The sequence below is a fragment of the Mus caroli genome, chromosome 2, assembly GCF_900094665.2.
Source record: "Mus caroli chromosome 2, CAROLI_EIJ_v1.1, whole genome shotgun sequence".
In the NCBI taxonomy this organism is placed as follows: domain Eukaryota; kingdom Metazoa; phylum Chordata; class Mammalia; order Rodentia; family Muridae; genus Mus; species Mus caroli.
Window position 1 is genome coordinate 69,370,144 of NC_034571.1, and position 14,343 is coordinate 69,384,486.

The 14,343-nt window shown below is 38.4% G+C and overlaps 1 protein-coding gene across 5 annotated transcripts in view; it reads right to left on the reverse strand.

The window, feature by feature from the left end:
- Positions 1 to 8,222, reverse strand: part of Lnpk (lunapark, ER junction formation factor) — a 58,627-nt gene extending 50,405 nt beyond the window's left edge. For 2 of the 5 annotated variants that reach the window (XM_021155619.2, XM_021155622.2), the window contains exons 1-2: positions 7,601 to 7,733; positions 2,362 to 2,450 (exon numbers count right to left, since the gene is read on the reverse strand). In XM_021155619.2, coding sequence (XP_021011278.1) covers positions 2,362 to 2,388 — 27 coding nt within the window. In that variant the 5' untranslated portion in view covers positions 2,389 to 2,450; positions 7,601 to 7,733. The other 3 variants (XM_021155620.2, XM_029472767.1, XM_021155621.2) reach the window with 3 other exon arrangements.
- Between the last annotated feature and the right edge of the window lie 6,121 nt (positions 8,223 to 14,343).

Sequence of the window (14,343 nt, forward strand, 5' to 3'; positions counted from 1 at the left end):
CTACTTTTACCATTCTTAACCTCAACAGATTTTTATAGAGAGAAACATATTTTCACCCAAAGGGATTCATATACCAAAAGATTCAGGAACTAAATATAGTCTAATTCAGTAATGCTCAGGCTCTGTGCTAGCAGCACACCAACTGATTTCAGGAGTGAAGTCCCCACGGGGCTCTAGAGGTAAATAAAATAAATAAAAAAATAAAAAAATAGACTACCTTCCTTGTGATTCCCAAAGTTCCAGAGGGGATTTTTTTCTTTTGTTTGATTGATTGATTGATTTAAATGATTATAGATATGTGCCTGTGTGTATCTATATACCATGTGCATCCCTGGTGCCAAAGAGGCCAGAATAGGGCACTGGATCTCCTGTAGCTGGAGTTATAGCTAGCTGTGAGCCACCAACGAGGTGCTGGAAATGGAGCCAGGGCCTCCAGAAGAACAATCAGTGCGCTATCCTCTGAGCCATCTCTCTAGCCCTAAGTACACAGCTTTTGAAAAATGAAACTGTTAAAGAGTATATAGGAAGACTTTCTAATAGCAGAGATTATTTGCCAAAGGTATTTCTATATAAGCCAGAATGGTTCAAATGGCAATTGAGAAAATATTTATAACAGTATTATATCCCTACAAGAGTTGATAATGTAAGATTGAATCATGAAAAATTGCCATTTTTGTATGTCAAAGCAGAATATCAGCAACTTCATATAATTCAACCAAATAAAAAAATAAAAAATGATAAATTAATTCTCAGTCTGTCATAATTTTTTGTTTTTGTTTTTGTTTTATTTAGTTCTTTGAGTTAGGGTTTCTCTGTGTAACAACATCCCTAGCTGTCCTGGAACTCACTTTGCAGATCAGGCTGACCTCTCACTTAACAGAGATTCATTCACCTGCCTCTTTTTCTCAAGTGTGGGACTAAAGGCATAAACAGCGTCCCCCACTCCCCACCCCCGTGCCAGCACCCCCCACCTGGCTCTGTCAAAGACTTTTAAAGAGGAGTCACTTCATTCATCTGTGGAATGAAAAAAAGAGATCCCATAGAAGTAGAAAGTAAAAAATCTAAGGGAACTGGAAGTAGAGAGTTGAAGAGTTGAAAGCTTTGGAGGTCAAGGGATACAAAATACATAGAGCAAGTTCTACAGATGGTGCATTGTGACTACAGCTTATAATTATCATTATAACTTACTCTTTTTGTGAGTTTATTTCATTTTAAAGTATGCATATACATATGTTTCTGTGTGTAGTTCCACGAATTTAGGTATTTTGAGAGGCTAGAGGTGCCAGATCCTTGAAACTGGAGCCCCAGGCAGTTGTGAATGACCTGATATGGGCACTGGGAACTCAACTCTAGTCCTTGGCAAGAACAGGTTCTCTTGACCACGTAACCATCTCTCTAGCCCTATATACTATATTCTTGAAAAATGCTAACAGAGGGAATGTTTCTCACCACAAAAAAATATAATCATGTGAGTTAATGCATATGTTAATTAGCTATAGCTAAACAATGTAATGTATACACTTTAAAACATCATGTTAACATACAATAAATATGTTATTTTACCTGTGGATTTGTTTTGGGGGGGGATTTTTTTAAAAGAGGAAGAAAGTCAATATAACACAAATCTAAAACATGGATCTAACAAGTCAGAAGCTAAATTACCAAGTATTACTAGACTCTACTATTATAAGGAATAAGGAAATTAGTTTATCTTAGACTACATTATCTCTTCTTACATTAGAAGAGTATTTATCAATATAATTTATATTTTATATCTCTAAATTTGAGATACTTTCTCTAAAGGCTTATCTAATAAAATCTGCATTTTTAATTTTGTTCAACCTATAACTCTCAAAAGCATATTTAATGTATCAGTAAATTTATGTGACATGCTAATAAAAAAGCAAAACAAAACAAACAAAAATTCCTTTAATACCAGCAGAGGCAGGACAAATTTCTGTGAGTTCAAGGCTGCACAGTAAAACCCTGTCTCTAAAAGAGACAGACAGACAGATTAGATAGATGGAATAGTATACAAAAACTGTAAGTATGGTATAAAATTTTTAATTTCAACTACTTTTAGAATAAACTTGGAACTTGGGCAGTATGAAACTGTTATAAGAAAACTACTTGTATAAAATACATAAATAAAAATAAATTACTAGACATAGTAGATACCCATAATATAAATAGAACTCCAAAATAATATCCAAAGAAGTAATTCTAATGGACTTAAAATGAAATTAAATATATCATTTCAAACTCATTCAAAAGTATACTCTAAAGGATAACTTTGTGAAAATCTTTGTAATGCTTTTTGTTAGATTTTAAAAATTAGCAATACAGAAAAAGTTTTCTTACCCTCCATCGAGAAAATAATCCACCCATCTTTTATTTGTAGAAACTTGGCACTATAATAAATATCATGAGTTGTCCAAAAGAAGTCACAGCTAGAAACAAAGTAAAATATTTAAAATTTTTAAATTAAATATAGAACACATTCTCTCTAAATTGTTTATGTTGCAATACTACATTAAAATACAGTAAATTATTTGTTAGCCTCCACTTAAAACTCTAATCCCGATAGTCATTGGTATATTCAAAGTAAGGACATATTTAAAAGTAAAAATAGAGTTTGAAATATTAGTTTTAATGACAAATCACTTTAGAAAGTATACACATACCTACAGATTTCCTGGTCTTTTTAATAGTTTCTCTATATTGTTCTTATTATTAAAAAAAAATAAATCATTCAATAATCTGAGCCTTAATTTTGTGAATTAAAGTGAGTAATGTTAATAGTTTATCACAAGGCAGCCTTTTAGTATAAACACCTTAGAGGAAAAAAAAATTAGAGAACAAGAAAGCTAGGGATTTGCCCCACAGCACATAAGAAATAAGCCCTAAAGTCCCTCTATCTTCAGACTTCTGTTTCTGAATACTGCTGCTCAACACCCAATTTAAGCATATGTTACTAAACTTCTAAGACTCTCAAGTTAGGTGAATTTAAGTTCAGCTAGCTGTGTATTCTCTTTGTTTATCTATGATTCTCCAATGTTATATAAAGACTCAGAAATAGTAAGATCATAAATCAACTTAACAGATAATCATTTTATAATTTCTTCTTCTTTTAAGTTGAAATGGTAATATTATACTCTCAAATTGATATGTTATCAGGCTACAAGTATATGATTATTTGTGTAAAACCATACATATACACACATGCACACACACTTATTTTCATAGGTATATCTCACATATCTTAACCATAAATATAATCACAAAATAATTATCAGCACCCAGTAAGAACTGCAATACTATTTATATGTCAGAATTATCTCAAGGCATATCTATTTTAAGAGTTTCTTTTTTTAGAAAAGTAATGAATGCCTAATTATAAAGTACTTTCATTTACAAAGTAATTTCTTATGGACAAAAATATTATCTGTTCTAAAACACTCTGCAGCATGCTAACTTAATTTTACAAACTACAATTAAGTTGCAAACTAAATATTAATCCAGTTTTATATATATATATATATATATATATATATATATATATACTCCTGCTCAGTATTTGAAACTCTAAAATGTGATTATGAGGTATTCTGGAAATCTAATGAACAAAAGTATAAACTCTGAGTCAAGATTAAACAAATCTTAAAATCTTAGGATTCTAAAAATAATTACCAAGAAAGATAGAAGTAAAGAAATTTAGATGATCACTTAATTTGTATTTCTCGGTCATCGCCACACTATTTTGAAACTGGCTTTTGATATCTGGCAGTGTTTCATACACAACTAGATTGCGTATTTCCATTTCTAAAAGAAGTGTATCCCTTCCAAGCTTGTAACCATCATACCTTGAGACCAAATTCTGTTTTGGCTGGATTTTTTTGAGACAGGGTTTTTCTATATAGTCTAGCCTAGCCTCAACTACCTTTCTGCCTCAGCCTCTGAGTACTGACTGGAATTACAAACCTGTACTATCATGTCCCACCTGGCTTAGACTGACCTTTTACTGTCTGAAATTAATAACAACATCAGTTACACACTTGGCACAAGATCTCTAAGAAGTTCTAAAACAAATGATTCCCAAGAATTTTATCATTTAGATACTGTCCCCCTCTACTTCACAAATTAAGATCCTGAGGCTACAGAAGTAATATGCTAAGCCCCAAAGATACTAGGTAGCAAAGTCAGACACATTATTTTAGTTTTATTTATTTTTTCTAATGCAACCAATCATTCCAAACAGCATGAAGTCAGAAATGAAGAATACTTATATAGCATAGGCTGGAATATAGCTTTATAGGTTAGAATGTCTATGTATACAATATAAACAGCTGGGGATGCTGGTCAGAAGTAGAGCATTTATTTGTCTAGTACATATGGATCCCGGAGCTCAATCCTCAGCACCATAAAACAGAAAAATAAAAACAAAATTAAATAAAATATGTGAGAGTACCTTGAACCTTCTCAAATAGTTGGTAAGCAACGCTACTAAAATGGAAAATGAGTTATAAACAAGAGACAGTGTTTATGGCAATGAATGCATCATCAGGTAGCCCAATCCCTACCAGATTAAATCTGAGTGCTTACACTTGCATTTGAGAAAAGCTAAATGGCTTGCTAAATTCCTAGGGTTTCCGTTAGAACTTTTAGAACTAGCCTAAAATAGTCTTTACTGCATATTATTTTTTAAATGAGCATATGAAATATGTTCTTAATTCATAATGAATACCTATTTTATGTCAGTCATTTATTTGGAAAATGTTTTGCTGTTAAAAAAACAATGATTTAGCTCCAGGCTCCCTGAAGCAAGAAGTTGTGCTTTTAAATTTACCCTCTGAAATATAAGTAATAGTTACTAAATCCATGCTTTCATATTCATAAGCATAGCAACAATCGATTCTTATTGCTTCAGAAACTTTTCTATCAAATTCTAGTATTATTAAAGCTGACTTACTATAATGTACATATGACAGTATTTTTAACAAATGGGAAACACAGGAAGATTAGCTATTTTCTATAGTATTGAGTTCATTTCTCTATCACACCCATTGCTTCTGTCCTTTCCTTTACTCCAATTCTGACTGACCATCACTTACTGTAAAAAAAAATATATAAAAAAAAAAAAAAAAAAAAAAAAAAAAAAAAAAAAGGAGCCAAAAGATTAAATATCCCTGTTTCTCAATTTCCTTATTTGCAAAAGACAGATAGTTAGAATCCTCTAGGGTGTTGAAAGGTTTAACTCTGCCCTGACTTACCCTAGTGCCTGATAACATAGTCATTACCCGTAATTGTTTTTCTTGCTGTACTTATTGCCATTTTCTAATCCATCTCTACTTTCTTGCCCAGTAACTCTAGCATTTCCTTCTGAAGCATGAATCACTCCCTTCCTCACGCAGCTTCCCCAAACAAGTGCAGTCTCTTTCCAGCTCTGATATCACAATGGGACTTAGCATGTATGACCTTAAGGGCTGAGTGCATCTAAATGTGGGGGGGTGGGGGGGAGAGGGGTTAAGATTTATTTTCATGTGTATGAGTATTCTGCTTGCATGTATGTGCACCATGTGTGTGCCTTGTGCCCAGGGAAGTCAGAAGTGGGTGTTAGAGTTACAGATGGTTGTGACCCACCATATGGGTCATCTGAGTGCCCCCAACCTTTACAGCCCTCTACCATACTGATGATGTTTTCTACTGTTATTCACACTCAAACTTAAGTGTTTTTCTTGAATTCTCAACTCACTTCAAATCACATTAAAACAATGTGATAAGGATTCAAAACATGGCTCAGCCATTTACCAGCTATATGATCTTAAACTTAGAGAGTTCTTAAACTCTCAGCTTTGGCTAATAAAGCAGTTAAAATATTTACATTCCTTGGAATTGTATAAATTTAGTGAACTTATTTATCACTTGGCACAGTATTTAGCACATAGTATTTAGGTAATTTTAGCCACTACTATTGCTTTTACCAAAAACACATGTAATATCTAAATGAAGCATATGCCTAACATTCCATTAAATGAGTGCATATTTTAATTATTTCATAATTTAAAATCTGTAAGTATAAAATAAGTTTGTGTTTTTACTGAAAATATTTTTCTCATTTAACCTAGCATGGAAATAAATAAAGCAGAGTATTTTTCAAGCACTTCCCATTATAATAAACTTATAAGCCTTCATAGAAAACAACAAAAGAAATGGAGTTTTGTGGTTTTTAACCTTTGATTCCAAACTTAAATATAAACTAGTCACCTTTAACAGCACCTCCACATTATACTACACAATTTGGGTTTAAATGTGATTTGTTCGAAATCGCTTTCAAATGTCCAAATAGGCAACTCTGAAATATCTTACACCAGGTTTATTGCCCAAAAAAATAAATGATAAGCACACTTCTAAAAGCACTTTTAATATGAGATGACCACCACAAAATAAATACATATGAAAATTAAAAATAAAAAAGACTGACAGGGAGATTTCTATATGAACTCATACCTTTGTTAGAGTCACCTATCCATGCATTCTTCCAACATATAAGCACCATAAACATTTATTAACATCATTACTATGGTGACCCCAATAGATGTCAAGGAACTTTTTAAAACTTCACTTTTAAATGAACCACTCTTGCTTAAGGTTCATATTCGAAATCAACTTTGTTCCTCTAAGAAGGCACTATGGAGACCTTTGGTAACTAGGTGTTAGTCCTGCCTGCCAGCTTGAACATATGCCTGTAACTAAATTTACTCACATCCATCACACCTCTAGACAATGTTGTCAACGCTAAGACTGAGGCCACAGAGACAGAAAACAATTGGCTCTAAGCACCACAAACCAGAAACCAAAAAGTAAGAACAGAACACGTAAAACTCAGTGAGTCGCAGGTGTTGCTTAAAACTGCACGCAGAAATAAATTCACCAATCCGAACTCTCCGTCCGCAAACACACCATCAAAGAATTAAACCTACTGATGCCCCTTGGAGTTGCTTTTCCCGGGTCGCTCCTGTCACCACGCACCTTCGTCCTACCCCACCCCTCAGACTGGCCGCTGTCCCTCCAACAAGTAAGTACAATGGTTGTGGAGCAGCTCCTCTAAGTCGCTCACAATCCACGCCCACACGCGAACAGAGCAGCATGACACTGACAGTTTTCAGACCTTCCCGTCGTGCCAGCTCAGGTGGATGCGGAGGTGATCGGAGCTCTCAGGGTGGATATTTCAGCTTAGGGATGTGCTCTCTGGGATCTTCTGACACTTCTTAACACAGGGGGGCCCAAGGGCTCGGGCTCTAAACAGCCACTGCGCGGAATCCCTGAGAACATACCCGGAAAGAACACCGGCCTCGGGGGAGGCAGAGCCGGGTCTCGTGCGCTCCGGAGCTGCTCGGGCCGCTGTTCAGGGCGATCCACGAGAGAAGGCGGCAACAGTGTACGGAGGGCAGCAGCCCCGCGGCGTGTCCCCAGCCGCCACCAAGCTCTAGGCCACTTGGCAGGGGCGGAGGCACCCGGGCCGGCGCGCGGAGGAACCCGGAGACTGGTTCCCGCAGTCCGGAGCGCCTCCGTCTACGCGGCCCTCCCTTCACAGTCCTACCTGAGGAAAGCGGGCGCCGCTCGGCCCCGGCGTCCACTCGGGGAAGCCTGGGTCGCCACGGCGTAGAGCCTCCGGAGCAGGCAGCAGCACCTACAGAAAGAGCGCTGGGCCCGGCCAATGCCTTCCCATCAAACCCCGCGCTCCTGCCGCCAGCCAATGGGCGCTGCAGCCGGCGCGCGCCGCTCCCCCCATCACGTGATCCGGCCGGCCCAGCCGTTGGTGCCTCAGAGTGGCGGGTGTGGCCGGAGGATTTAGGCTGAGTATCCTCCGCGCTAGTGTAGGCTGTCCGTCCTCCGGGCACCACAGGGTAGGGCGGTTCCGACTGACTCTTACTAGTTCTGCCTCCTTTTCTCGTGAACAACTCCCACGCCCCAGTCTCGCCGAGAAAAAAAAAAAAAAACTGATCCTGATTGTCCCAGACCTGAGCGAGAGAAGAGTAGGGAGGACAAAGGGGAGGGACGTTGAAGGTCGAGACCTGTGTGTCTGGAAAAGAGAGGGTACCTGAGATCCCAGATCAGCTGTCATCCAGAAGGCAGCAAAAAGGTTTACATTGCATAGCTCAGAAGAAGCCATCCCAGCCAAGTGGAGAGAGAGACAGACATCATACATACACCGCCTGGCCATACCCCATGAGGGCTTTAGGCTTGTTTCTGTTGCTCTTGGACGTCAAAAAGGGTCCTTTCATGACTAGGCGCTTACCTCACCAGCATGAGAAGAACTTGAAAGGATAAGGATGGTCTTTTCAAGCTAAGGGGTAGCAACAAAGGCTGAGCTTTCCAAAATTACACTCTTAACAATCTCCAAAACCTCTGAATAACTGGGCCCCCTTAAACAGTAGTGCTGTATTTCCCTAAGAATTGAAAACGACCTAAAGAAGGCTGTATTCCAGTCAACTGCAAGTATCAATAACAACACTTCAATAGGGGGGAAGGGGGGCGCTCCATAGGCAAAACAAGGAGGGAAACTTCAACAAAAGCTTTTATGTTCTATCCTGTGTTCAATCACTTTTACGGGTTTTTCTTCTTTAGTTAAGGAAGAAAATGTTTCTGATTTTCAAAGTGCAATAGATATAATAATGTGCTATGTTTACACTGACAACACCAGCAGAGAAGAAGGCATAGACATGGTATCTAGTTTGTAAGATAATCCCCTAAATTCTAAGATCTTCAGTTACAGCTTTGTAAAGTTAAAAGAATAGGAGAGAGCTAAACTTTAGTGTGCCGTGTATCGCCTCACCAATGTGGAAGAAAGTAAACAGACATTTCACCAGTTTTTATTTGGAAAATTAGCCATTTTATTTCCCAGCCTTGGTAGTTTCTAAGAACATAAAACTCGTGCTGCCTCTTGTCTCAGATCTTTCCTAAAGGGAACAGGAAAGGTTTTTTTGTTGTTGTTTTGTTTTTGCTTTGTTTTGTTTTGACTCTTGCTAATACTTGTCCTAGGGTTTTTCATTGAGCTCTCAGGGAGTTTAAAAACGGGACAGAGAGAAAAGAGCTAGCTAGAGGCAAAGATTCTAAAAGATCTAATCCTGAGAAAAAAGTTTCTAGGGAAATCACATGAGAAAAAATTTTAGCCTAGCCAGGTTTGAAAGGGAAACATAAAGTCTAAATCATCTCTCAAATCTTTCCAAGTATTTTTCAAGTGAGGAAACAAAGTAGAAAAATATGTATAGTGCTAAAGACAGCACTATATAGACATTTGTCTTATAAATGGAGAGGTAAGACCTCCGCCGAGGATATGGCTAGATGGTAGTCCGCTTATCTAGTGTATACAAGGCCCAGGATTTAGTCCTCAGTACCATGAAAGAAATGAAGAAGGAAGTGAAAAGGAAGTGTGTCACAGGACAATGCAGGAAAGACAAACAGAACTAAACATGGGATATATTGCTAAACTGCAGACTACAGGATGATTTTGAGTATTTATGGACTAGGCCCTTCGTTAAGTACCAAGGAAGCATACCATAGCTACAATAAAGCATCCAACAGGAGTGGGAAGAAAACTACAAGTTAAATAAATGTTCCATGTTCACAGTGTTAGAAGGCATCACAGCAGCCAGGGATGCTGGGAAAGCCAGTGGAGCGGCTGTTCTAACAAGTCCTCAAGAATGGCTCCCTACTAAGCCTAAACCGTAACAGGACGGCATCTAAAGAAGTGAAATCCAGAGACTACTTTGAGAAAGGAAACAAACTGTTCAAGCTGATAGAATTTTAAGTCTAATTTAGGAAGGGGGTATTCAATTTTCTTAGGTGTTATGAAAACTTACAGGTGGGGAATTTATCAATCTAGCCAGAGGTGTTAGAGTAAGCTTTCTTAAGGAGGTCACACTCAAATTAGATCCAAAAGATAAGAAACACAATCGTGAAGAAACACAAGGAGTGTCCTATGTAAAGGCCTTTTGTTAGAAGCAGGCATTGCAAGCCTAAGAGACTAAAAGGAGGCCATTGTGACTGGACAAGGAGACAGCGATACAACGTGAAACTGGGCACCACACTAAAAGATCAGTTTGGCCTTGTTTTCTAAAAAACAAAACTTAATCCTTTTCTTGAGAAAACAGGAGTCTGATAAGATCAGAGCAAAATCATTCCAGCTACGGTGTGGGAGCACAAGTTTGGCCAACATTGGACCAATTAAGATGCACAAGTGATGGGTAAAGTTAGACATAGTTTAATTGACATGAGAGAGAGGAAATGGAAATAAGAAGGGCAAATGGAACAAATTAGAAAGTAAAGCAAGAGGCCTTGGTGACAGACTCATATCAAGGTTTCAGGTAAGAGAAAAATCACTGGAGAGTTCTGGTGGGCCCACTGCTAATGCCATCATTGAGAGATAGGGAGCACTGGAAAAGAGCCAGGGTTAGAGGGAAATGGTGATTTTAACTTGAAGAAAGAGTTTAGAATGATTTTATGACTTCAAAAGGAAGTGTGAACACTTGGATTTATGGGTCTGAAGCACCAAAAGGTCTAAGCTAGGCAAAAACGTGTTCCTTTATAATCTGCCCTTTTCTGCAGAGTAGGCACTTTCTTTCAAATGAAGCCATCCTTATCTAAGTCAGATATTTTGTTCTGTTCTTTACATTTAGAACAGAAAATTAAAAGCGGAAGTGTGGAGAGCCTTTGGGGGTGTCACTTGGCAGGAATCTGATATTAGCCATGACAAAGAAGTAAGTACAGGAAGGTACCCGATGTTGGCCAAGGACAAGGCAGTAAGAATCTGATTTTAGGGTAGAACAAAGACATAGGCTCAGATATCTTGATCACTGGAGTGATCACGGGACTTTGTGTTTATTGTCTTGCTTGTTCCTTGACTATTGTCTTGCTTGATTCCTCATTATTCGCCCACCTGCATTTAATTAAAATGGTATGAAAGCAGATTGGAAAAAATAAACCCACCTTCAGTCTCAGAATTGACTGAACCCATGCCACAATGTTATCTAATTGTCTTTTTTTCTTTTTAATCCAAACTCCTGCGCTGGAGAACCTGTTGACCGACTGAGCGAGCTTGGTCACGGAAGTCACCATAGTAGTGTCCAGGTTTCCCCACGAATCGCCAGGGGCCCTTGTTAAAAATCCACATTCTCAGTCTTCCCTTAGAGATGCTTGTCCAATATGGAAACTTGGATTTTTAATAAGTAGCACTGTTGATTCTTTTTATCACTAAGTTTGTTCAAGCACTGGTCCTCTGTTGCCAAAGACTAACTGCATGGGAAGTTAAATACTTCGCCAAGGCGCTTACTAAATTCAGACTCTTCTCACTGGGGACAAACTACTGCAGCTGGCTGCACTAAGGAGCTCAATGGTGCCTCTTCAAGATTCCTTGCCTCATACTGCCCTGTCAGGGCTTTCCTACTTTTCTATTTTTTTTTTCTCCTTTCATCCTACAGGTTCTTTCTGTATAATAGCTTCATGGTTTGTGTTTTTATGGGATTCCTGGTTGTGCCAACAAGTGGGTCTCTGTGTCTATATCTGCTTCTTGTGCCTTTTCTTGGGTCTTTCCCGCTGGTTTTTGGTTTTTCCCGCTGGTTTTTGGTTTTTGTTTGTGTCCTACTTCAATGTATTTGTTTTGTTTTATCTTATATATTATTTAATTACCCCTTAGGTGCTTGTTTTTAATGATGTGTGTAGCCTTCCCCAGCCTTGAGCAGGCTGGCTCAGACCTGTTCCGCCACTGTGAAAGAGACCACCTAGATAGGTCTGTTGTTCTGCCACCTCTGCCAAAGATGCCGCTACCTGCTGAGAGGCTGAACCTGTTCTCCTGACACTATCCTGACTAAAGAAGATCCTGGTGTGGTGGGGGATGAGATTCCCCACCCCTTTATAAGCCATCTCTTCAGACCCTACCAGTTTGTATTCTAATGAGAGACAAAAGGAGGGAGGTGGCTCCAGATGAGATGAGAAGTAGGGAGATTCTGGGAGGGAGAGAAATTGTAATCAATATATACTGTATAGAAAATCTATTTTTCAATAAAAGAAAAAACAGTTACTGAGATACTGGGAATGTAGCTTGTTAGTCAATCGCTTGCTGAGTATGTAGTAGGACCTAGGTTGCATTCATTATATGTTAAAAATACGTAAATAAATGACAAGTAAATGTAGTTAAGAGTTACAGCCATTTCTCCTTATTTTGGATTCTTTTGCTTTTGTGTTTTTTCTTGGTTTGTTTTGCTTTGTTGAAGATTCTAAGCCTCAAACATGATAATATGCAATCTATCTCTGAGTTATCAATTCCTATACATTTTCTCCATAAAATTGAAGAAAATTTTGTTTTTGTTTTTCTTAAATGGCTATTCTGCTTTGTCAGTATCTTCCTGATCACATGATTGCCCTCATTACTGTTAATTACTGTAATGGATTACTTAGAGTGTTTTTAAGGAATGAAACAGACTTGCACTGTGAGAATAAATCTCACTGGCTTAGCTATGTGCTTTGTGTGTGTGTGTATGTGCTTTTTTTTTTTAACATAGTTGATATAATTTGGTAATAATTTGTTTGGAATTAATAAATTTAAATTCATAAAGAATGTTGACTTTATTCTTTCCTTTGTAATAATAATGCCTTCCTCTGGCCTGAGCACTAGACTGCTAAGTATTCCTGTCCTCATAGAAATACCAAACACTGTTTTAATCCCCAGTACTAGAAACGGTTTTGTTTGTTTTTTTGTTTGTTTGTTTTTCATTTTATGATAAATCAATCCCAATCCTGGAAAGCTAGGCTACAGAATACTCTGAAGAGAGAATGTTCTGGTTCTTTACTTACAAGCCATCACTTGTGCAATAAATAACCCATCAAGCTTGGCTTCCTAAGGTAAAAATACTTGAAGTGAGATCTACCCTTGTTATTTGCAGGCAGGGCAGGAAGGTCGTCCTATCACCCAGGTATGGGTTATGCAGAAGTGCTCAAGAGCACTAGCCTTGCAAAATTACAGTTCCAAGTACTGCATGTGATATTTGAAATATATGTTTTATGAACTCTTAAAGAAATACCACACATAATCTCTGCTTATATTGTAACACACTATAAACAACTGGTATAATGTTTACCTCATGGGTGCTGTTTGTACCATAGAAGCTCTATCCTTCAGAATAATTTTAAATTATTTTTAAAATAAATTAAAAGATTCAGAGTCTTGCACCCTACAGTCAAAAACCACTAGGAACTTGAAAAGCAAGGGGAAAAAAATGAGACAGGAAGACGGTGTTTTGTCTACATGCATGTCTGTGTGAAGGAGCCAGATCCCCTAGAACTGGTATTACCCACAGTTGTGTGTAGGTTTAGATTTTTTTCAAAACCTACTTTAGGGTTCTTAAATGCTTCAACATCCCTTCTAACCCACTGTCTAGAGGTAGGGGAGAAAAGGTTAATAGGAAAAGTAAGTGGGGTTTTTTATTTTTAAGAATTATTTATTGAGAGGGCTTTGCTGGAGCACCTGGGGGAGCCATCTTGGTTCCCGGATCCCTCCAAGACTAATCTGCACAGGTGAGAGTGTAGACCACAGAAGCTAACAGCTTCTGGGACAGGCAGAAGCCACACAGCTTCTGAGACAGACCCCATTTCGGGCTCCAGATATCCGGGCACCTTCCCTGCCAGAGGAAAGGTGTCTGCCCCACCCGGGAGGGCTTTGTCAGAGCACCTGGGGGAACTATCTTGGCTCCCGGATCCCTTCAAAACTAGTCTGCGCAGGTGAGAGAGTGGACTACAGAAGCTAACAGCTTCTGGGACAGGCCCTGTTTCAGGACTTCATCTTCTGCCAGGTGGCAGGTCCGAATGCCAGATGTCTGTGCACCTTCCCTAAAAGAGGAGAGCTTGCATGCAGAGAGTGCTCTGACCACTGAAACTCAGGAGAGAGCCTGTCTCCCAGGTCTGCTGATAGAGGGTAACAGAATCACCAGAGGAACAAGCTCTACCAGAGACATCTATAACAACTAACTCTAGAGATTACCAGATGGCGAAAGGCAAACATAAGAATCTTACTAACAGAAACCAAGACCACTCACCATCATCAAAACACAGCACTCCTAACTCTGCCTGTCCTGGGCACCCCAACACACCTGAAAAGCTAGACCCGGATTTAAAAGCATATCTCATGATCATGGTAGAGGACATCAAGAAGGACTTTAATAACTCACTTAAAGAAATACAGGAGAACACTGCTAAAGAATTACAAGTTCTTAAAGAAAAACAGGAAAACACAACCAAACAGGTAGAAGTCCTTAAAGAAAAACAGGAAAACACATCCAAACAGGTGAT